At 55.5% G+C, this 23,769-nt stretch overlaps 1 protein-coding gene across 5 annotated transcripts in view; it reads left to right on the top strand.

Moving 5' to 3' along the window:
* Positions 1 to 23,769, top strand: part of PLXNA1 (plexin A1) — a 330,514-nt gene that overhangs the window by 173,741 nt on the left and 133,004 nt on the right. For all 5 annotated transcript variants that reach the window (XM_048856007.2, XM_048856005.2, XM_048856009.2 and 2 more), the window contains exons 4-5: positions 10,719 to 10,859; positions 19,536 to 19,636. In XM_048856007.2, the coding sequence (XP_048711964.1) occupies positions 10,719 to 10,859; positions 19,536 to 19,636 (242 nt within the window). The remainder of the gene's footprint in view (positions 1 to 10,718; positions 10,860 to 19,535; positions 19,637 to 23,769) is intronic.

Below are 23,769 nucleotides of genomic sequence, written 5' to 3'. Positions count from 1 at the left end.
CACTGTGATAACCATGCCTGATGTCACAGAGGGAAATCTGTGTCAGAGCCAGGAATTGAATTTAATTTGCCAGGATCCCAGTCCAGTGTCTTCCTTTCTCTTTTTGCAGCCTTTTGCCTCATTGAGTCTCCGTCTCATGCACTGAATGTTGTGGGGGTCCTGTAGAACAGCGGTTCTCAAACTGTGGGTTGCGACCCCAAAGTGGGTCTTGACCCTCTTTTAATGGGGTCGCCAGGGCTGGTGTCAGACTTGCTGAGGCCTGGGGCTGAAGCCAAAGTCTGAGCCCTACTGCCCAGGGCTGAAGTTGAAGCCAAAGGGCTTCAGCCCCAGGTGGCAGGGCTCAGGTTACAACCCCCCTGCCCAGGGCTTAAGTCCTTGAGCTTTGCCTGCCACCTACCCCCCCGGGTAGCGGGGCTTGGGCTTGGGCCCTCTTGCCCAGGGTCGTGTAGTAGTTTTTTGTTGTCAGAAGGGGGTTGCAGTAAAATGAAATTTGAGAAACACTGCTGTAGAACAAACAGCATATGATCATGTAGCTAGAGTGCATCATGCAATGCTTAGTGTTCCTGTCACCATGCTAAGCCCCATTATGTCATCAGCCAGGATCGCCATGTGATGATGCAAAGGGACTGATTACGTTGCTGTGTCCCAAAATAAGAGTCCACCCATTTGAGTGGGGAATAACATTTCCCTGTGATGACTGGCAGCCGGACCTGGCCTCCCCGGCTGAGGGTCCACCAGTCACACCTCTCCTGGAGGGAAAGAGCACCACAGGAAACCTTTCGATCCTGTCTTGGGAGTGGTGGGGGGCGGTCTGAAGCCTTAAGAAACGTCTGAAAACCTCTTGTGATATTTACAATTGCTCATCCTGTGATGTACTGCTATGTCAGTGTGGGGGAAGTGGCATCGGGTTAGGGCATGTAGGAGTATTGGCTGCCTGGCAGGATGCAGAGCAGTTAAAACCATGTTTCAGAGTAACAGCCGTGTTAGTCTGTATTCGCAAAAAGAAAAGGAGGACTTGTGGCACCTTAGAGACTAACCAATTTATTTGAGCATGAGCTTTCGTGAGCTACAGCTCACTTCATCGGATGCATTCATCGGATGCATTTTCCACTGAATGCATCCGATGAAGTGAGCTGTAGCTCACGAAAGCTTATGCTCAAATAAATTGGTTAGTCTCTAAGGTGCCACAAGTACTCCTTTTCTTTTTAGTTAAAACCATGTGTCATAGGGGAGTTTCCCAGATGGGACTGTACACTCCATCTACCCCCGACTCACAACCACATTCCCCTCCACAGACTGTTCATGTATTAGGGTCCCCATTGTCCAGGCTGTGCAGTGCATGCTGGGAAGGCACATTCTGATGCTCTGAGATACCTTTGGTGCTTAGGGAATGTTGATCAGCACTGCACCATGGTTCCCAGCATCAGTGTATCAATGCAGTGGCTGTCCGCTGAAGCATAGAGCTGGGAAGGTGGCTGGCCTAGCAGTGTGCACCGCAGCCGTGTCTCAGTCCTGTCTCTCTGCACACTGTGAGGGTCTCCATCTGGGATCGGACTGTTTGCAGCTTTTTTCTAACAGTCGCACTTGTAGCTGCTCCATCCCCATAACTCGCTCTTCTATTGGGTTTGGACATGTTCTGAACAGCTCCTTGATCCTGAGCACTCGTTAGGGTGCTTCAAGTGGAGCTGATGCAAAATCAGAGCAAGACAGGAATTGGAATCCATGGGGCGATGGAAGGGTGCGGGAAGCCAACTAAACCTCAGCCAGAGGAATGGCTCTGTTTAGCCACGAATCTCTGAAATAGGCCATGAACTAACCGTAATCTTGCTGTGAATGGGGTTGGATTGACTTGCCATCAACCATTGGCTACCTATGACCTGCCTCCCTGTGCTGGGGTTAGTGTCAAGCTGAGGGGAGGCCATTCTTCCCCTGAAAAACTAGTCATAATGGCCTGTCCTGTCCTGTCACCTGGAGAATGACAATGACTTGTAATCACCTGCAGAAGAGCTCTGTGTAAGCTCAAAAGCTTATCTCTCTCGCCAAGAGAAGTTGGTCCAATAGCAGATATTTTCTCCCCCACCTTCTCTCTTATAATCACACAGCCACTTAGGAATTGAGGAATAGCTGCAGCATGGGACCAAGGGTCCATTGAGTCCAGTATCACTTCGCCTACCACGGAATATCAGACCACTGCTCTCTTTAGGCTGGAATCCCACCTCCAGCTTGGGCTGCTATGGGATACTTTTGCATGAAGTTAGAACCCCTGTAATGCACACAATTGCCCAGTCTATGCAATATCACATTGAGGGTTATGGAGAAGATTCTTTTCTGACCCCTTCAAATGTTTGGCATACACCATGGAACATGAGATCTGGTTTCCCTTGGCAACTCAAGCTACAAATGTTGTTATTAGCAGTCCTGAAACCATCCAGCCCTTTCAAACCTCCTGCCAGTGTCTGACCCTGACCTCCACCTGAGGTGATTTGCAGAGGTCAGTTTAACACTGCCCTTTGGAGCCTGTATCTTTATCAAAGTGTGTCTCCTTTAGATAAGCACCTGCCTCTGGCATGCTGGGCATGGTTCTGGCTTAGCTGCAACCTTTGCTGGCTGGGTCCTGCTGCTCTTGTGCTCCTTGGGAGTAGATGTCCCCCATTAATGTTGAGTTCAGTTTAAGAGGAAAAGAGCTGAGAAATAAGGCAGAGTGCCAGGGAGTGAATGTGTGTGTAGGGCAGTGGTCCCCAACCTTTCTGTGGGAATAGCACATTCCTAGTCTCAACAGACTGTGGTGGGCGCCAAACACCCCGCCACTGAAATGCCGCCGAGAAGCGGCAGTGGATAGAAGTCTTGCCACCAAAATGCTGCCGAGAAACGGCAACGCATTTCGGTGGGCGGTTCTCAGGCAGCCGCACTTGGCGGCTGCATTTCGGCGGTGTGGTGTCCTGCGGGCGCACACAACTGCCCCGGCGGGCGCCATTGCGCCCACGAACACCATGTTGGGGGCCCCTGGTGTAGGGAGACAAGAAAGCAGCAGGTTCTGCATATTGCATTTCAGGAATGTCGTCCCCTCCCTTAAGCTCCTCCTAGCCCATGCTTGGATGTAACCTTCCCAGACCCTGCTTCCTGTTCCCACAGGGAGTCAGCTCTGCTTGCACCTGTCTCTGACACTTCTACCCAGAGATCAGGAGAGGAAGGACAGTCTTGTGGTTAAGGCACTATATCAGGCTCTGCCACGGACTCCAGAGTGTGACCCCTCTCTGCACTTCATTTTCCTCATCTGTAAAAGGGGACTGGTGAGACTTGCATTGACTTGCCAGGCATGGGTATTCTTAATGTAACTGATGTTTGTAAAATGCTTTGAGATTCTTGGAGAGAGGGTGCTTTGGAAAGGCAAAGTATTATAACCTCCAAGGTGACTGCACGCAGTCCTTTTCTTGATCATCTTCAGGAGTTCTCCTCTCCCAGTGTATGTGTGTCGTGGGGAAGAGGTCTCCCCTGCGACACAGAGAGAATACCTCTCTAGAATGCACATCCCATGCCATTGCACTGCTGTGCCCGTGTATCCCGCTGCTGCAAAGCTGACCTAGCTCACTCGGCAGGGTCACGCGCTCAGTTAGGATTCATTTTCAAGCAGTTTTTAAAACTTCTGATGAGGGGTTTTGCTGGGTGCTTCTGTGAGAACCTGACGGGCACACTTCCACAAGCCCCAGGCCTTAGTCTGCAAAAGTGCTGCCCCTTTGACTGCAAAGGAAAATCCTCTGATTGCTCGCATGGAAAGGGAGACCAGCTCCTGACCTGCTATTTGCACATGCCCCCATGGAGATACTTTTGCACGTGTATTACTTGCAAACCAGCCTCAGGCCACGAGCAGTTTTTTAGAGTTGGTCCCTTAAAAATCTCACCCTGTAATTTCCTTGTTCCAGTCTCCTCCCACGTTTGGGTCATACCCTCCAGAAATAGCAGCCCCACTGCCATGGCAGCAGAGGTAACAGCTTGATCTAGTTCCTCTGTGGGGATAGCACTGCACCCAGCCGTGGAGCACTTGGGCTGCTGGCCTGTGTAAATTTGGACAGGGGTGGTTCCAGACAACCAGCACTTTTCGCTTCAGGGAGAGGAAGGAGCTGGAAGAGCTCTGCTCGTGCACAAGATGGAAAGGATTGGGTTGTATCAGGGAAGAGGAGGGGAGGGTAAGGAGTCCATTCAGCTCAAAGGGACAGACTGCATCCATCCTGTGCCCTGGGATCTTGTGGATCTTGAGTACTTTGGGCCTTGTGGTTGTTGAGACGTTGCTCTGCAGTGCAGTGCGCTAGTCTCGTGGCTTGATCAATGCGACTCAGCTGGCTTGGGTCATTGGCCCATTTCCTCGGTTCCGCTTCTCACTGGGGATCGAGCAAAGTCAAAAGCTTGAAATGAAACTGCCAAATTTTGCCTGGTTGGAGGCAGGGCACCTCTCGAACCCTCCTTGTTTAGCTTAAGGGTTCCCACCTGCTCCCCTGAATCAGCCCAGCTTGGTGTGAAGTCCACCCAGCTCTGCTCATATCCATTGATTGCTTGAAGAATTCATGCCTCTGAGCTAGGTGTTGGGGTTGCCGCGTTCCCTGGAGCAGTGGGGTTTGACTGCGTTGTACATTTTTGCTGAGTGAGTGGTCTGTGTTTGTTCAGTGGTGTCCATGCTAGAGATGGCACTGTTGCAATGCTGTGGGGGCTCCGTGTCCTGCAGATGAAACACGGCGCAGGTAGCCTCCCCTAAACAAGAGAGGTTTCCCAGAGGCTTTCATGCCTTGGATTGTCCTCTGGAGCTAGCTGGTGCAGCTCACCGAGAACAGGGGCCTACAGTCTGAAGGGAGTTCTAATGTTCAACCACACATTTATTTGTGGTGAGGTGTTTTTGGGGATCCCCCTATTTTCCCCCCATCGCCCAGCATGGCTCCCCAACCTGGCCAGCACCCGCTCTTTTTGGTTCCCTCTGGCACGCCTTGTGTTGACAGTGGTGGGCAGAAGAGGCTGCACCTTTCCTAGGGCCTTAACGTACTGCTCCTGCTGGCCTTCCGGCAGAGACACCCTCCCCATGTGGCTTCTCCATCTCAGCCTGCCCCTCAGGGACTCAGAGTCCCTTCTTCTCCTGGGGGGCCTCCTTCCAGCCTCCCCTTTGCCTCTCTCCCTCTGTGATACAGCGCATTAAGGCTGCTGCCTGAAGCCAGCCTGTAACTCCTGGCTGCGGACTCAGCTCAGCTCACACAAGACAGGCAGAACGAGGGCAGGAATTCTGAGTGAGAAATTAGCACGAGTAATTATTAGTATTGGGTAATTATCAGCATCAGGATGAGGAGAAAGGTTAATAGAGTTTTTTTTGGTAACGGTCTTTTCCCCTGGGTGAAGGAGAGCTGGGTAGGCAGGAAGAAACATGGTTCCTGGGGGGAGGGAGGGGTTTGCTATGATTAACCTGCATCCTCCTCCCCATCCCTCAAATACCCCCCACGCACTGGAGATGGGAGATGGAAGCAGATTCCTCAGAGCTGCCTGTAGCAAAGTTCAATGGCTGTTGCCTTTTAGAGGGTACATTCTGCATGTGACACCCTGGTTGTACTAGAGTTTCCCCGTCCTACCAGCTGAAGGCTTGGAAAACCCCCCCCAAAGACTACAAGGTCCCATCGCATCCATTCCCCCCATGAGGCGCAGGGCAGGGCAGGTATCCCCCAGTCTTATTCTCTAGTCCAGTGTTAAATCCTTCCCGCCGCCCCCACCCACCCCGCAAAGTGTTGGTTCTCCTGCCCCTTCCCTGCAAGGAAACTTTCCCAGTCTAGCCCATCTCACTGTGGGAGAGGTTTTCCCTCTCCACTTTCTGTCCTTCTCCCAGCCTGTTTCTGAATTAAGAATAAAAGTGAAGGGGCTAGACAGTAATCCTGTTGGGCATGATGCCTTCCCCGGGGGTGGGGGTGGTGAGGGTTTGGGGAGCTAGGGTGGGTGAGGTGCACCGTAGCCAGCCTTCCCCAGGGGTGAGGGTGGTGAGGGTTTGGGGAGCTAAGGTGGGTGAGGTGCACTGTAGCAAGCCTTCCCCAGAGGTGGGGATGGTGAGGTGCATTGCTGAAAGGTTCCCCCACTCCTGGAATGTTGCTCTCCCCAAGCCTTTCACTCCCTTTAATTTACCTACTATGAACTGTAAGTGATACTTCGGACCCTTAAAAGTCCTCCCCTCTTTCCCCCCGCCCCGCCTTAGGGCCCTTTGACAACCCAGTAGTAGTTTAATCCCCCCTTCCCACTGCCTCTCAAACTTCAATTCTGTGCTCCCAGACCCCTAAGTTGCTGTGTGTTGCCTTTGACACTGCCCGTCTGCTGTCTCTGGCCTCTCCTTTCGCAAGAGAAGAGATGCCCAGGTGCAAGAGAGTTGTGTGTCTCTGTCTGCCTGCCTTGGTGAGGGTCATGTACTCCCTTCTAGTGTGTGTCGCGCTATTAGGGGCTCAGCTCCATCCCTCTTTGGCCTGGAGCAATTATTCTGAAGCTTTTCCTGAAGCCTTGCATTAGCTCGAAGTGCTTAACGTCTGTTATTTTTAATGTCTCTTTCTATTTCCCAGCACTGCACACTGCAATAGTGTAATGGGGAAATTACCCCACTAGTTAAAAATTACTGACGGAGTGACAGCCACCCATAGATCTATTTTAAAACCAGGGTAAGACTATATTGATTTCTTGGCGCTGTGACTGTGGCCTGTAAAAGGGTTGGAAAGGAAGGTGCATTTGTGACATTGCCACAGCCTGTGGGAAAGCCCGTGCCGGATTGCAGGGGAAAGTGAAGGAGGTGCCCATGGCTTTGATGCTGTGTGTGTGGGCATGGGCAGGACACAATCAGCCCCAGCTCTCTATTCAGGGCACGCTGCCTGTTAGGAGCCCGAACGCCGTGTGTGTCAGGAGTTCGGGGAGCTGGGACTTGCGCTCAGCCCCTATTGGTGCTGGTTGTTATTTGTATTGTGGTAGTGCCTAGGAGCCCCGGTCGTAAACCAGTACCCTGTTGTGCTAGGTGCTGTACACACACACAGCCTCTGCCCCTGGACAGTGTGGGTTGTACTCCCTTCAGGTCAGGGTGGGGAAGCTTTTGGCCAGGCTTTCGCCATTAGGCACAGACAGTGCTTATCCCTCGTGAAGCACTTTTCATTAGAGCACCATCAGGCAGTGCCTGCTAAAATAGGGCAGGAGCATTATACCTTTTGCAGAGACACGGTGGAGGTGGCTTGCAAAGGGTCATGTCTGGAGCTGCGGCTGGAGCCAGGAGTAGAGCTCAGGTGCCCTGACTCCTGGCGTGCTGCTCTGTTCCCCGCGCAGCACTGTTGGGTGCGCTAGTGCTGGGTGCACCCCGGAAGCTTTGCTCTTGTTTGGGTTCTGAGGGAGGATCAAGCCTGAGGTCCCAAATCTGAGCAGAGGGGTACCCAGAAAGGTGCAGAGGGGGAAGGGAACAGAGGCATCATTAATGAAAAGGGGGGCAGTCCTTTGAGGGGCATAAAATGGAGGGTTAGTAATGGGGAGGGGACTGGTGCCTTTGTCAGCAAGGGGAAGGGGAGCGGAAGCCCAGCTGTGGCAGGGAAGGGAGTGGAGGCCTAGTTGGGGGTGGGCTGGGGAGCACTGATGACGGGGTGGGGAGTGCTGGTAAGGGGGAGGGGAGCAGGGCCCATGCCGACCACACAGCAGGGAACGTTGGTAATGGGGTGGGGAGTGCCGATAAGGGGAGGGGAGCAGGGCCCATACCGATGGCACGGCGGGAAGCACTGGTAACAGGATGGGGAGTGCCACTAAAGGGGAGGGGAGTGCAGCGCTTGCAGGAGAAATCAGTGGCTACAGGCACACACTTCAGCTCCTGCCTGCGGCTCCCCAAGCAGCTGTCAGCTCCTCCCTGCAGAGTTACACTCTGTCCATAGGCCCCAGTGCCCTGCACCCTGCGAGGGGGCAGCCCATCTCCCCACCACGTGGAGCCGTCCTCTTTCTCTAGTAGCTCAGGGGTGTCTCTCTTAATTAAATACATTTGTTTTGTAAAACTGACTAAAAATAATCCGGGGCTGGTGCATGCGGGATGCTGGTGGTGAATCAAAGGCACCGCTCTAATTAAACAGGCCCTGGTTTGTTTGTGAGCCGCATACATTTCCATGCTAATGAACCGCACACTGGGATCCTGCCTTTCCAGCCCCGTATCCTCTGCCTGATTGGGAACTATGCAAATGCTGGAGTCTGTTTATTGCAGCGGGGACTGCAAAGCTTTCAGCAGGCTTTAGGGTGCTGGGTAGGGCAGGAGGGGGTTACTCTGCAGGGGTTGGAGAAGCTTATTTTTGTTGTCCCTTTGCTTTTAGCAGCCAGTGCATTGGATGTTTTGGGGCAGGGTTTGTGCTGTGAAGGCTCCGAGATCTCTTGCCTGGCACTCCCCATTTGTCCCGGCAGGAGCATGGCTCTGGTTACTAGCCAGTATTCTATTTCCCATTTGCTAGTGGTGAACAAGCCTGTCTCTCTGCCTGCACCCCAAGAGACTCACTGGTGCGAAGAACATGCCCACAAAGGCTCTGGCCTGTCCCGAGGCTGCTTTTATCATCTGAATGCCAGATCCATGCAGAATGGCAGTGTCCCACTCCCAGGGGCCAAGGGCTAAGAGTGAGTGAGTGACAGGGTCACGGGTGCTGGCTTTGTTAGCAGGGGCAGGAGGCTCTGGAGGATGCCCCTTTCTCTGTGTGTCTGGATTCCTCCTGGGAATGGATGTGGGGCATCCTGCTCCAGTTCCGAGATGCCTTCTCCATGGAGGCTGCTGAAGGCCAGGGGCTGCTGGATTCTGCTAGGTTCCCAGGCTACCCCATTAGCTGAAAGTGGAAGTGGGGCAAATATCCGCAGTGGCTGGAGACAGGACACTATATGGGGAGGGCTCTGAGTTACTGCAGATAATTCTTTCCCAGGTGTCTGGCTGGTGGGTCTTGCCTACATGCTCATGGTCTACTGATCACCATATTTGGGGTTGGGAAAGAATATGCCCCCCCTCCCCCCAGTCAGGTTGGCAGAGACCTTGTGTGTGTGTGTATGTTGCGGGGGGAGGTCGCCTTCCTCTGAAGCATGGGGAAGGGGCACTTACTAGTCTTACTAGAGTAAGACTTACTAGAGTCATGGGGAAGGGGCACTTACTAGAGTAAATGGTGGGGTCTCAGTAACTTGCAGTCTTTAAATCATGATTTGAGGATGGCAGTAACTCAGCCAGAGGTTCGGGGTCTATGACAAGAGTGGGTGGGTGAGGTTCTGTGGCCTGCAATGTGCAGGAGGTCAGACTAGATCATCACAGTGGTCCCTTCTGCCCTTAAAGTCTGTGAGTGTAAGTATTTGTTGCAAGCAGGGAGGGGCAATTGGGTTCAGAGAACTAGCCCTGCTGAATTTAACCCCCACCTTGTGGGTGACTGTCCCAGTAGTGCTCCTAATGTGGTTATTGACAGTACGGTGAGAAAGCAAGGCATTTAGGAAGAGTTTTAATGTAAAAGGGAGCCATAAAGGGATTAAAACATTTGCTGTGGCCCTGCCCAGCTCAGGGAACAGAGCTGCTTTCTGAACCTCTGCTGACCCTGTCTTCTCTCTGTTGTACAGTGGGATCCCTAGACCTTCCTAGGCCCAACCCAGAATTACGCCTTGAAGCCTTGAGATCTTCCTTGAGTCTCAAGGGAGACTGGCCTATGGAGGTGGTAGCCCTTTCTGGGTATTACTGTGTCAAATCCCCCTGCCCCTTGTCAGACATGGCTCAGTTCTGGGCTCTTCTGTACAAGGGGCACCACATCCCAGAGCAAGGGGACACGAGGCCCTTTCTTCACAGCTCTGGGGACACTGACCTGGGAATTCTGGCCTCCTCCACGCTCAAAAGATATTGACAGACTGGAGGGAGCTCAGAGGAAAGCAGCAAAAATAACCAGGTGGCTGCAGGGCTTGGCTTCTGGGGAGGGATGAACAGAGCGAAGAAGTCTGCATAGTCTGGCTGAATGACGATGAATGGGAAGGCAGTTTCTGCCTGTGCCTCTCTGAGAGGGTAAATGCCAGAAGGGATTGGCTGCCTGAGACTGAGCCAGTGGGGTGGAATGAGGAGCAGTGGGATGAAAGTGAGCAAGGGGAAGTGTGGGATGAGTAAATGGCAGGATTTCCTGATACTGTCCCCAGGGCGACAGCCCCGTTGCTAGGAATGTTGACAACTGAACTCTGGGACTGGAGAACAGACTGAGGGCACAGTCTTGCCCTGGGTGGGCCTACCCCCAGCACCCCGCTCTGCTTGTGTGCAGATTGTGTAGGAGAAAGGAGGGGCCCCGGGAAAGTAGTGCATTACATCTGCCAGATGGCAGAGAGGGTCTGGAGAGCTTTCCTGAGCCTGGGCTGCTGCTCTGGTGCTTTCCTGTGGCAGCCAAAGCCCCTCCGAGGCCTGGAGCCTGAGGGTCTTTCTCACCGGGTTGATTTCTGCCGCTGTCTGATTTTCATGAAGTCAGCAATGGCCCTTGTCACCGCTTGTGGTCCTGGCTGGAAACAGCGCAGGGCGGAGACTTGTGGAAGGTGACAAGGTGGAGTGTTGGGGGAAGGGGAGATTGAGGCCTCCTGACTCGGGTCCATGCGTGATTGAAACCCCTCTGTGCATGCCTCATTGCTGTGACTGCAGCGTTTCCCCTCCCTGAGCCACTACAGAGTTACCCTGCATGGGAGACCGTGCTAATCCTCTCCCCTCTCCTCCGCAGATCCTGGTGGACTTGACCAGTCCCAGCGGGCGCCCAGCACTGCAGTATGAGAACGTCGTGGCCCACGAGGGCAGCTCCATCCTGCGAGACCTGGTGCTCAGCCCTGACCGCCAGCACATCTATGCCATGACTGAGAAACAGGTAACTGCCCAGGAGGGAGAGGCAGGGCTTGCTCTGCTTCACCAGCAAGATCATTGTGAAGTTGGCAGCTGAAGGGACCTGCCTGTGCTGCAGTCTGCAGCAGCCATTTCACCCCGATCCTACAAGAGGGAGGATCCCAGCCTGCTCCCATCACCGCAGTGCCCAGGCACTGAACACAGGAGTAAGCAGCATGATAGGGACAGAAGCTGCATTGCTCCTGCTGCCCCGGTTACAGAATGCCAGCACTGTCCCTCTCGTCTCCCTGGAGCCTCTGACAGAGGCCTGAGACCCCCTCTGCATGGCCCTGCAGTCTGACGGCACAAGGTGTAGTCACTCACGCTGGGCTTTGCAGAGGAGCCTGGTGGGAGGTGCAGTGCCCTGCTCCATTTGGATGCAGTGGGCACTGAGTACCCAATTCTCTTTCACTCCTTTGGAAATCCCCGCCTGAACGCTGACTAAAGGCTTCCTTTGAGGGTCATTCTGCTCCTTGGCCCACCATCAGGGGGTGTGGAGCTATGTGTGATCTTCCCTCTGCCTAGCTTCTGCTATGCCCTGGGGCTCAGTGAGCCACCTCAGTAGCTCCCCCTAGCCAGTGCACCAGCCAGTGGAATGGGATGGGTTGTGTCTCTTCTTCACTGGTATTGCTGCAAGGTCGGCCCCACTGGGCAGCAGGCAGTTATCTCTTATGGTCTGCTGGAAGACGTAGGGACAGACAGTCCATCCGAGCTGACCAAATATAGCTCCCTTAGCCTGCTTCTTTACAGCACATGTTCAACACGGCATGGTTTGCTATGAGAACTTGGCAATGCTGTGTATAGTCATGAGTGTTTGTATTCACCGGTATTCCTACGCATGGGAGGGCACATACCTGTGCGTGTGTGTGGGCAGGCGTGTATCTATGTTCGCATGCTTCCAGCTCTCTGGACCATTGCTGTGACCCTGTGAGGTAGCAATATTGCCTTCTGGCTGTCTCAAGCTGTGCTAAGAGAGGATTGCCACGGGTGGCCTGTGTGAAACGAGTCTGCCCGTTCTCAGTCCCGCGCCAGGAGCCTGTGGTGCAGTATCACTGACTGGTCTCGCTTTCGACAGTCATAGCGGAGGCTGAGACTGGAGAACATGTTGGCAACGGGGCTCCCCTGTAGGCCTGAGTGGGGGGGTGCCTTCCAGGGAAGAGCAGATGCTCTGCTGGGGGAGCTTGGGCTGCTGCTGCCCGTGCTGGGATGGAGGAATCCAGTCTCCAGGGCTCTTGGTTCATCAGGACACTCCCATGGAGAATTGGGGGACGTGTAGGGCAGGAGCGGCCCTGTTCCCCCCAGCAGCCACTCGCTCCCACATTCCTGTCACCTTTCCCTCCCCTGGGCTCCCTTTCCCATGGAGCTCTTCCGGGTCACTGCCTCCCAGAGGAAGTCTCTCTGGGGCTGCTGTCTTTGCATTGTCATCTGTCCCTGCAGGGGCTGCTGTGTCCCATCTAGGCCTGCCAGTGACCCGCTGAGTGTCTCGCTTTCCTCTCCTGCCCTCTGGGAACAGACATCCCCCACTGGGCTCAGTCCCACTGGAAGGTCACTTGTGCGCTCCTGCCTAGTTGCTGTGAAGGACGAAAGGGGGGCTGCAGCTGCTCACCAGGCTGTCCCTCCCCCCCACGCCTACCTGCCCTGCTCCCCTGAGCTTTGGCTGGCCTGAATGTCCCTCTCAGTTCCCTGGTCCTGTCATCCCCTATCTTTGGAGCTGCCTGCAGGGTGCCTGGGTAATACTTTGGCCCCAGTGCAGAGAGCTCAGTGCCTTCCCTGTAAGTGCTGCTCCAGCAGGCTCCTAGCAGGGGGATCCTATGGCATGGGCAATCCTTTGTCCCAGGTGTTAACGATTATTGGCAGCCCCCTGGAGTTCCCTCTCCCTTTGGGGATATGGGCTTCTCTGACCCTTTCACTCAGTCTCCTGCTAAACACTTGAGCAAAGCTGACTTCCCTGCTGGGAGGGCTGGAGGAGAGGGGCAGGGAGGAAGGCTGACAGTGGGAAAGCGCTCTCCATTCACCTCCCCCATGTGCCTGATGCCTTCGGCAAGGGAACAGATGGGCAGCATCGAAGCCACTAGCTCTGACTGGCTCCTTCTTGTTATGGGTGCGGAGGTTCCTGAACCGCTGGCTCGGGCGGGTGGTGAGAACACAAGGCCGCCTCACGTCTCTGTGGCCACAGTTGCTAGGCGGGCTGGATCCAGCGCAGGCAGTGTTTGAAGTAGGGTGTGTGAGGTAGGTAGGAGGATGGCCCTGGGCTGTCGTTTCGGCAGAGCGAAGTGGAGTCCTGCGGTGAGATGAATTAACCATTTGGGAAGCTGCTCGCAGGCAAGGAGGACCCAACCGCCCCCAGATGAAGATGAAGGAGGGGGCTGTTACAGGGCGGATGCAGTGTGGCTAGGCACTTTGCCTTCTCCCAGGCTCTGTGCTCTAGTCATGTCCTCTCTTCTGAACCCTCCCACATCCCTGCCGCTCTGGCTATGCACCTCGCTCCCGACCCCCAGCCCCCAGCTGCTGTTCCAGTCCTGCCTGTCACTGTTGTATTTGGTCCTTAGTCTGTACAGCGTGCTGCCCCAGTATAGCGCCCTTTCTAGTGTGGACGGGGCCTTTGAGTAGACGCTGGCTCATGCTGGGCCGTCCTCTTGCTTTGAGACTGAGCACCGGTGGTTTTCGGTCTTCTGATCAGGGTGCACGACCCTGTAGCTGTCAGGGTGTGCGACCCAAGCTGTCGAGAAGCCTGCATGTGGTTGGGTAGCAGGGCCGGTATCGTGTGTTCGAAGTGAGGCTTGTAGTTTCTGCAGAGAATGACCTGGAGGGATCCCAGTTTTGCAAACTCTTATGGGTTTAGCAGGGGAGGGAGGCCTGCTGGCCCAGTGGTTCTTACCCATGGGTCTGTGTCCACACTGTGAATGTGGGCTGCGATTTAGCTATGCTTAGCTACTGCTAGGCTGCCCCGTGCCCCATTCTGGGTGGGGATTTCCCGTTCGGATGGTCAGGTCTGTTTCCCAACCTCAGCTCCCAGGAAGGCTGCAGGGTGATCTTCTCTTCTTAGCATATGTGCAATGTGCCTCAGTTGGCAATGGACCAGGATTCATCACCGAATTTGGTCCACTGGTTGGATCGTTAACTTCCCCAGGCTGGGCTGGGTACCGATGGGGAGTGCAACATGAACGCTGATCCATGCACTGTCCCAATGCTGCAATGGCACTGTGCAAACCTTGCTATGTCGTACAGTGTCCTGCAGTGCAAGGCTGATGCAGTGGTGTGTTAGGGGAGGGCCTGGCACTGGGTAGGAAGGAGAGCTAGCTTAGCTTCTGCCTGCCAGCCCTACCATAGCATTTCAACAATAACACCATCTTCCCCTTGAAGGAATGCAATGGCCAAAAGGATGCACCTGGATGGGGCTGGGTGGGTCCGCACGGCAGTCTGGGCTGCATGCTGGTTGGCTGCCCCACTGGGTCATGGCTCAGGGGATACTAACCACCCCATCCTCCTCCACTGCAGGCAGGCTTGCTGGAGATGGAGTGTTCTTGCCCTGGGAGGGCTTGTGTGGGGTCTGTGCCTATGTTCCCGAAACAGCCGGGTCTGGCGCCCCATGACAGGACCGGGGCTGTCCCTTGGCAAACTGTGAGCACTCTTCCCCCTTGCAGTGTGCTTACCCATGCTGTGCCTCTCTCAGAGTGCAGCTGGAGCTGGGACACGGGATGAACCAAGGGGGCAATAGGCCTTTTGCCCCCCTGAGATGGACTCCTGCCGGAGCTGGGTTGTGGCCCAGCCTCCCCGATGTGGCTGAGTGGGCAGTGTGGGTGAGCTGTGGGCAGGTGTGTCTCAGTCTCCCAGTCTGTGCGCGTGGCTGGAACCACAGCTGAACTAGAATCATGATACATCTCTGGGCCACTGTCCCAGGTGGGGGATGTGAAAACGGAGCCTTTGATTGCTCCAGACACCCCATGGGGACGGAGCACCCTATTTCCTCCTCCTCCTCCTGCCAGGCTCTATTTCCGGTTTACAATCTGCCAGAGGCTCTGAGGAGACCTGGGGCTCTCTGAGTGACTTGCTGACTGGGAGGCTGTCGGCCGAATCCCCCAATCCCGGAGTCTCAAAGGGCCTGGGATGTGGCTCAGTGGTGAGCCTCTCAGCACCGAGCCCCTTACTATCCCCAGCTCTTCCATTTCCTCCTCTCCCTCTCTGCTGGTTAATGGCAGCAGGATTGAAAATGGGTTGTAACTCTTCCTTAGCAGAGCAGCCTCTCCCCTTGGCCCTGCGTTCAGCTGGATCTGGCCAGGAGTTCCCAGGTCTGGGCTATCCCCTCCTGACAGACAGGTGTTGGGGCAGCTGGGAAGGGTTGGGGCAGTGCTGAAGTGACAGCAGGAGATGGTCTTCAGCTCCAAGGCAGAAGCTGAAAGAGAGACCATGTTCCTGAGTCTGCAGCCCATGTGTGGAGATTTCACTCCCTCCGTAAGTCCCTGTTTCCCCCCAATTTTGCACTCCCAGCCCCATCCTAGATGCCCTAAGCTGTGGCCAGCTGGGGAGAGAGGAGTGATGACCAGAAGGGATGGTCTGATGCAGAATTGTTGGTGGAATTGTCTGGGCTGGGTTATGCAGGAGGTCTGATTGGATTGTCAGGCCACAAGAGAGCATTAGGCCATCTATGGATGCTCCAGGGCACTTTGAACCACAGAGAGTTCCCTGTTCCCCAGGGGGTCGAATGGCTTGAAGTTGTGTATGTGGGGATCCCATGTGGAAAGGCTGTAGACTCTGGGGATGGGGGGAGGTGAGAGGACCCTAAAGGAAATGGGGAGTGGGGGGAATCTGAGAAGCTGTTCCTGGCTGCCTCCCTGTCATTGCCCTGTTGCAGTTCTAAGGCCTGCCTACCACAGCCTCCCCTTGGTGGAATATTTGGGGGGCAGCTAGGCAGACGAGGGCTTTGCTCAGTGAACCCCAACAGAGGGGGATTTATTGCTGAGCTGCAGTGTTTTTCACAGCGAGGGTAGCAGGACATTAACCCAGTTGTGTTGGGTTCCTTACAAACAGGTTGGAAGTGGGTATTAATGACATTTGCTGTTGCAGCTTCTGTCTCTTTGCTGACAAAGCAAAGAACTCTCTTGCCTTCTGAAACCTCCTCCCACTCCTGTCTTCTCCTTTCCTAAATAAAAAGAGCTCTCTTCCATCGCAGCCTGGTGTTATCAGGGTGTTGCTGGAAAGTAATTAAATGAACAGTTGTAACAGAGCTCGGAGGGCCAGAGGAATGAGGGGATTTTAATCAAATCTGGAGGAGCAATTAATAAAGAGCTTGTAACCCTTTAAGGTCAGCTCCTGCTGTCACATATCTGAGAATGCAGGGGTCTGGCTAGCATCTGAAATGGGCATAGGGGGCTGTAAAATGCTAGCCCGTTTTCCTAAACTCTGGGGAGTCCAGTTGTTCATTGTGCTCTACAGAGGTTGGCTAGATGGCCAGGATCCCTAGCCATTCACCTTTCTCTATGCCACACCTACCTTTGATTCCAGTACCTGAGTCATCTTGCCAATGAGCTTGGTGGGGTCTCAGTGTGGTCCCCGCTTGTGTATCACAATCTAGGCATGACCTCCATTATAATCTGGAATAGTTGTTAGCCTCATTCAGGGGAGGCCCTTCTGTGGGGAGAGAGGGAGCTGTAGTTCAGGGTTGAGGGGCATCTATGGAGGGTGGGGGCCCATGACTAGAATAGCAGTGGTGGGCTGCTGGTCAGGATTGAGGGGTGTCTGTAGAGTTGTGTAGGAGCTCAGGGTTAGAGTAGCAGGAGGAGCTGTGGGTCAGAGTGGAGGGGGATTAGCAAAGCTGTAGGAGGAGGGCAGGGCTGGGATAGTGGCGTGATGGGGGACTGAAGGTCAGGGTTGAGGGGCATAAGTCTTGAAAGGAGTTTGAAAAATGTTGGGCACAGCCGTGCATCCCTTTCCATGAAAGCCAGAGAGCACTAGAGAGGCTGTGTCTGTGCTGGGTACACTGGATCTCTTAGGTCCCTCGTGAGCTGTTTTTCTCTCTCAAGGTTCAATAATTCTTGATGGAAATAATGTAGCTTTTCTTAGCGCCTTTGCCTCTGGGTTGAAATGAACTCAGTGTTCCATTGGCTGCTCAGAACAGATACAGAGCAGCCTCGCCTGCCCTCCCTCTCACCATTGAGCTTTCTAAGGAGCTAAAGTTGTGTGGGGCCCACTGGGGCAAGCAGAGGTGTCCTCACATAGTCCAGGAGTTTCCAGTCTCTCTTCCCCTTCTTAGCTACCAGCAGGGGAGCTCAGACTGTTACCCACAGGAGACTGTACATTAGGTATGGAAGGTTGTAGGGCTCTTTCCAACCATGCCAGGTGACCTCCAGGTCACTGAGGACCAGATTAGGGGTGAACATCCTACCGACCCTGCTCCTTTTAAAATCTCCCCTCTTCCCTGCAGCTGCAGGGTTGGCATCTGGCCATTGTCCATCAGGGCTGTTAGCCTGTCACAGCTGTAACTTATGGAATGCTGCTGCTCTTTGGAACATCACTGGTGGCCGCAACAAGGAAGGCCATGGCTACGCTAGGAGCGCTGTACAGGTATTGGGATACCGATGTACCATACTGGCAAAGCGTTGCTCGTATAGCCGGAGCTAGACCGGCAAAGTTGCATTTTGTACCAGTATAGCGAAAGTCCCACGCATGAGCAGAATGAGCTGTATGGGTGAAAGAGCAGCTTAGCTGTATAACTGCGTCTACACTAGGGCCTCTGCCCGTCAGGGGTCCCACCTCTTCACACCCCTGGCTGACTGAGTTATGCCAGCAGAAGTCTGTAGTGAAGACAATGTTCCCTCTAAATTTTGACAGGCTGTGTGCGCAAAAAAACTTTCTTCTGTGCAAATTTTTGTGCGTGTGGTGTTTCACCGGGTGCACGGGGTTTAGGATCTGTGTGCGCGTGCACACATGCACAGCTTAGAGGGAACAGTGAGTGGAGACCTGGTCTAACTGTTGTCCCAACTGCAGGATTTTGCCCTGGAGTGATGGGGAGGGACAAAGATCCTGGGGAGGTTGTGGAATCCCCATCACTGGAGGTTTTTGAGAACAGGTTGGACAAACACCTGTCAGGGATGATCTAGATTTGCTTGGTCCTGTCTCAGTGCAGGGGGCTGGACTTGATGACTTCCTGAGCTCGCTTCCAGCCCTACATTTCTATGATTTGATAATAAGGAGAGCGAAAGACAGGGACATCTGGCTTGGGAAGGAGCCAGGTCTGCAGCTCCTTGAAGCAGGGGGCAGCACTGGAGTTTTCCCAGGATAGGGCATTTGCGGTTCATGCGCACTAGTGCTTGGGATACAACCCTGATGCCCCCCATTGGTGTTTGTGGTCATGCTTATATGGGCTTCTTGAGGGACAAGAAGGAAGCTGTTTATAGAGTGAAATAACCTGCCGTCTAGTGGGCTCATGAGACTGCTATTCCTGGAGACCAGATTTCACCTTATTGACCCTTGAAGTCAATGCTCCCTGGGGGCATTAAGCACAAATAAATGCTCACCCAGGTCGTGCTGCTCTCTGCCTGAGACTGAGGGGAGGGCACACTGGCCAATCTGGTCTCAGCACTTGTAAAAATCAGGTGTCTAAACGTTGCCCCTTGACCCTAAATCTAGCTGCCTATCTCTGAAAGTCCTGCCGTAGGTATAGACACTGCCATCTGAGGCTCAAGTCATGAGGCAAGCTGTAGTGTTAATAGACCCTCTAGGCCTTTATTAGGAGAGCCACCTCTGCTCAGAAGCTGGCCCCATGCACTGTTGCTGAGTATCTAACAGACACCCCCGCGTATGGGTAGGGGACACCTATAGCCCCCCAGGGAACTCCAAGGGCACCCTTCACCCAGGGTAGCCAGGCTGCGAGGCACCATGCTGCCTGTGTGCCCCAAGCTGTGGGACTCAGGGTACGGTGGAGTCAGCGAGGGCACCTGCTCACGTCATGTGCTCACCGTGGCCGCACAGATGGGAGGGAAAGGTTCTGTGTGTCCCCAGCCTCAAGAGCTTGTACAGGGGTGGAGACTGGGCTCCTCACCCCATTGCTGGATTCATAGGCACTGGGTTGTCTCTGGGGAGCACGGCATGAGATGAAAGCACAGAAGGGTCTCTGCCTGCTGCCCCACTGCACCCATCCTCAGCCTCAAAGAAACACTCGGGGCACCTCATGTCTTCAGCTCTGGGCTCGAAACAAGCCTGGGGCTTGCCCCTATATTTTGTTAATCCCTTCATGTCCAAGGGTGGGGTTAACTGGGCATGGGATCCAGCAGCATGAGGGAAGTGTACCCTACAGCCTTCCCTTAATCATGGGCCTGAGCCACCGTCATCATAGTGCGACCCACCTTCCCTTCCTCCCTCGCTGTCACTCATTTCTGCCTTGTTCCTCCCCTCCCTGTCCCATTCCCCTCCTGCTCCTCAGTTACCCATTCCATCTGTCCTGCAGGATCCCTACATCTCCCCCATTCCCTTCTGTCCCCACTCTCTCTAGGCTCTGGTTCCATCTGCCCCCGATGCTGCCCCCACTCCGCCGAGCCCGGCCCCCGTTCCTGGTGTGTGTTGTGGGGATCCCCAAGAGGTGGGTGGGTAGGAACAGGCTGGCCTGGGGCTTTCTGATGGGCATGTTCACAATCTACCTCTCTCTCTCTCTCTCTCTCTCCCCCAGGTGACACGAGTGCCAGTGGAGAGCTGTGAGCAATACAAGAGCTGTGCGCTGTGCCTGGGCTCCAGGGACCCCCACTGCGGCTGGTGTGTCCTCCATAACCTGTGAGTACGGCGGGCTCATGCTGGGTGTCTGTGCCCCAGCCCTGCACACCTGCCCTCTCTCCCCGGTCACCTGCCGGGCTGCCCAGGGCAAACCCTCATGGCTTCCCCTGAGCCCTTAGCCGGGGCCCAGCTGGGTCTCCCAGGATCAGCAAGGACATGAATCCCCGCCCCAACCCGGCATAACAGAGCCCTGTTTCGTTGGGCGCTGAGCGTGCTGTTGGATTTTTGTTGCATGTCCTTCGTCTGTATGGGTTTGTACTGCTGCCCATCACCGTGGTATCTGAGTGCCTTCCACATTAAACAGATTGGATGCCACTCTGCTGCGCCTGCAGGGACTGACGATAGGCCTTGCTAGAGCCAAGCGCAATACAGGCAGGGTCCGTGCCAATGCCCATCGCTCCTCACCTGTCTTACTATCCTAGTCCAGGGCACCGTCCAGCCTCCCCCCATCCCATCCCATCCCAGTCCTGGGCCCCTCACACAGCTCAGCCAGGGCCTCTTAGTGCTGACCTGCAGCCTCCCGTTGTTCCCTCTCGGGTCCTCACCAGAGGTGCTGGCCAATTAGCCTTGCTTGGGTGGCTTCTCAAGGTGCTCTTGCTGAGATCTGTGTACGTGCTCAGCCCCTACAGCTGTGGTCAAACCCCAGTGAAAGGAAGAATAGCCCATCTCAGCAGATGTGACCCTCAGCTTCCTCCGCTGTGGGTGGTGTCGCCACTCACTGACTCCATGGAGCGTGTGGGTGCAGATGAGAGCCCTTCAGAGAGGGGCATTGGCTGTGGGGTTGGTTCCCCACCAATTTCCAGCTGGTGGCAGACCAGACTGGGAGATAAGGGCTCATCCGCCTTGCTTGTGCTGTCTCTCGCTGGCTTCTCTGGCTGCGCTGTGTCCCCTGGAAAGAAGTGAGGGTGATTGATGGCAGCCTGCTCCGAGTCGCCAGCCATCTAGCGCACAGAGGATTCTGAGTGTCAGATCTGCCGGGTAGCTAAGGATTAGACATGAAGCTTCCCTCCCTGACGGGCAGGAGCTTCCCCTCCCCCTGCAGCACACATTTATGCAGGCCACATGGCAATGGAGAAGCTCGCCCTTGCTCAGCTGTTCCCCAGCCCTTCTGGGCATCCAGGGTGCTGCACTATCGGAGTCTGGATTGCCCCATTAGCCCTTTGGAGTCCAGGGCATTTCATCCCTGTGGTGACTTTCCCCTTTGTGACCAGATGTGGTTTGATGGTGGTTTGGAGCCTGGTGTGAATTGAGTTGCTGGGACTCAGCCCAGTCCTGAGCAGACCAGTGCCCATAGCACAAAGCTACCACCATGACAGGCACTAAGTCCCACCCTTGTGAATAGCCTCAGCAGAGCGGTCACAGACTGAGAGCCTTGGAGTCGCTCTACAGCACGGGTGGCAGAGGGCATGGGGAGAGCTTGTCCTGACGCTGACCATGGCCTCAGTCTCCTCGGCTGCCTCCAGCCAGGCCCGCCAGGGCAGCGGCGGGTAGGGGAGGTGGGGCTGGGGGTGGCGGAATTGCCCAGGGTCCTGGGAGATTTAAAAGGGCCCAGGGGCCACCGGCAGTGCAGCAGGGCTAAGGCAGGCTTTCTGCCCGCCCTCGCTCCGCACTGATTCCGGAAGCAGCTGACATGTTCCTGCGGCCCCTGGAGAGGGGATCTCTGTGTACTGTCCTTCCCCCCAGCACCGACTCCGCAGCTGTCATTGGTTGGGAATTGCGGCCAGTGGGAGCTGTAGGGGTGGTGCTTGTGGGCAGTGACGCACGGAGACCAGTGTTCCCTCTATTTTTTTACATCCATGTGCAGTTATATGCACCAATATGGGGGTGATGTGTGACATACCAGCGCACATAACAAAATTAATGTGGGTGGGGGTGGGGCTGAGGGGTTCGGAGTGTGGGAGGGGCTCAGGGTTGGAGCAGAGGGTTGGGGTGCAGGGTGTGTGTGGTAGGGCTCTGGCTGGGGGTGCGGGCTCTAGGGTGGGGCCAGGAATGAGGGGTTTGGGATCCGGGAGGGGTCTTATGGCCGGGGTGAGGGGGATGAGGACTTCAGCTATGGGTGAAGGCTCTGGGGTGGGGCCGGGAATGAGAGGTTCTGGCTGCGGGAGGAGGCTCAGGGCTGGGAGAGAGGGTTGGGGGGTGAGTGGTGTAGGCTCTGGGTGGGGCCAGGGATGAGGGGTTTGGTGTACAGGCTGCCCCGTGGCTGTGATGGGGAGAGAGGACTCCCCCCAGCCCTCTCCTGCCGCAGCAGCTCGGGGCTGAAGGAGGGGCTCCTCTCCCCCAGCTGTGGCAAGTGTGGGGCTGGTCCGTGCTGGGGCTGGCGGGGAGGGGTGCCTCTCCCCGCCGCAACAAGTCCATGCTGGGGGAGAAGTATCTCTTCCCGCCGCAGCCCATAGCCCCTGCATGGGGCTTAATAGACATGCAGTTTAGAGGGAACTTAGGCAGGGAGCCCTGGGCCTCCCGCCTAAGAGCTGCTGCCGGAAGGGGTGCCAGTTGCTTTTGGGAGCTGCCCGAGGTAAGCACTGACCCCCTGCCCCTTTCTGCACCCCGACCCCCTGCCCCAGCCCTGAGCTCACACCCAAACTCCCTCCTAGAGCCCACAGCCCCTCCCACACCCAAACTCCCTCCCGGAGCCTGCACCCCGCACCCCAACCCCCTGCCCCAGCCTGGTTAAAGTGAGTGAGGGTGGGGGAGAGCGAGCGATGGAGGGAGCGGGGATGGAGTGAGCAGGGGGCAGGGCCTCAGAGAAGGGGCGCGATAGGGGCATGGTCTCGGGGAAGGGGTGGGGCAGGGGGCAGAACAAAGGCCTTTGGGTCTGTGCGATTAGACAGTTGGGAACCCTGCCAGGTGGGCATGCAGAAGCCCTGGCTGTGCCGGGAGAGCACACCCAGCAGCGCAGGTGCAGCACCGCCCAAATGTCACGTGCACCACGTCCGCGGCTTGTGCGTGCCTGGGGCCCGGAACTGCTGTCCACGGGCCTGCCTCCAGCAACCTCTGCTCCTAGGAAATGTACAGGGGGGCTTAGCCTGTAGTGGGCGATGGACTCGGGGAGCTAATAGGGGCTGCCCGTCTCTTTATGCTGTGATGTTTACTCCGGTTTCTCTCACACATGCAAATGTGCCTGATTGCACTGGGCCATCTAGGCCAGAAGTACTGGAGCTAACCTCTCTGATACTCAGGCCTGTGGAAAGCAGAAGCTTTACCTCTGAGGCTCAGCACGAAGCCATTGTCGGTAGCCAAGGCAGCCGGCTCTGCTGTTGCACGTCGTGTGATGGTGCAGCTTGGGGAGAGGCAGCGGGCACAGTCAGACCTGCACAGAGCCAAGGCCCCGTTGTGTGCCAGCATCCTTAGCAGTGAAGGTGGGCTGCAAAGTGCAGGCAGCGGGTGAGAGACGCTGGAGAATAATCTCCTGCCTTTTGCACCATAGCGCCTCTCCCTTTGTGTGCACAGCCCAGCCAAAATGCAGCCCCTCAGGCATGGAGGGCAGCAGTCAGTGCTCAGTGGACAAAGCCCTGCTCTTTCTCAGTGTGCCCTGGGATCTTCAGTGTCCATGTGGAGCAGGCAGAAGCTCCGTGTCTCCACTCTGAAGGACCCACATGCAGTAACCTGCATGGAACCAAGTTGATTGGTTCTGGAGGGCAAAAGGCTGAGCTGAGCCTGTTGGCATTTGTCCCAGTGACTGTGTGGGTAGCTGAGGCATTACACACTGAGCCTTAGTGTGGTGAGCCATCCCCTCACACTGCCAGCCAAGCTGTAGTGGGCCTGTGGGTGGGAGGGGTAGGCAAGAAGCAGAGGGAAATTGGGGAGGAGAGACCCAAACACGGGGTGTGGTGCAGTCCGAGGGAGCTTCTGCTGGATGGAGCCAGTGATCTCCTGGCCGGGGGCCTCACCCGGACCTTCGTTTTCCAGACTCACTGGGCCTCATGCCGTCCAAGGGCCAAAACCTGACGCCTCTCTCTCGATCCCCAGGGTAGATTTCAGGTCAGACCCAATAAGCTGGGCAATAGCTCCCCCAGCACGGGGACATCCCGCTGTGGTGCACATGTGGTCAGCCACAGACTCCTGTGGTTAGCAGTGATGCTGGCACAGCTGCCTGGATAGGCGGAGAGGCTAAACCACAGGGGCCCCTAACTCTG

Source organism: Caretta caretta, chromosome 7 (genome assembly GCF_965140235.1).
Source record: "Caretta caretta isolate rCarCar2 chromosome 7, rCarCar1.hap1, whole genome shotgun sequence".
Classification (NCBI taxonomy): domain Eukaryota; kingdom Metazoa; phylum Chordata; order Testudines; family Cheloniidae; genus Caretta; species Caretta caretta.
The sequence above is the reverse complement of the archived record's forward strand: the minus strand, read 5'-3'. Positions and strand labels throughout refer to the sequence as shown.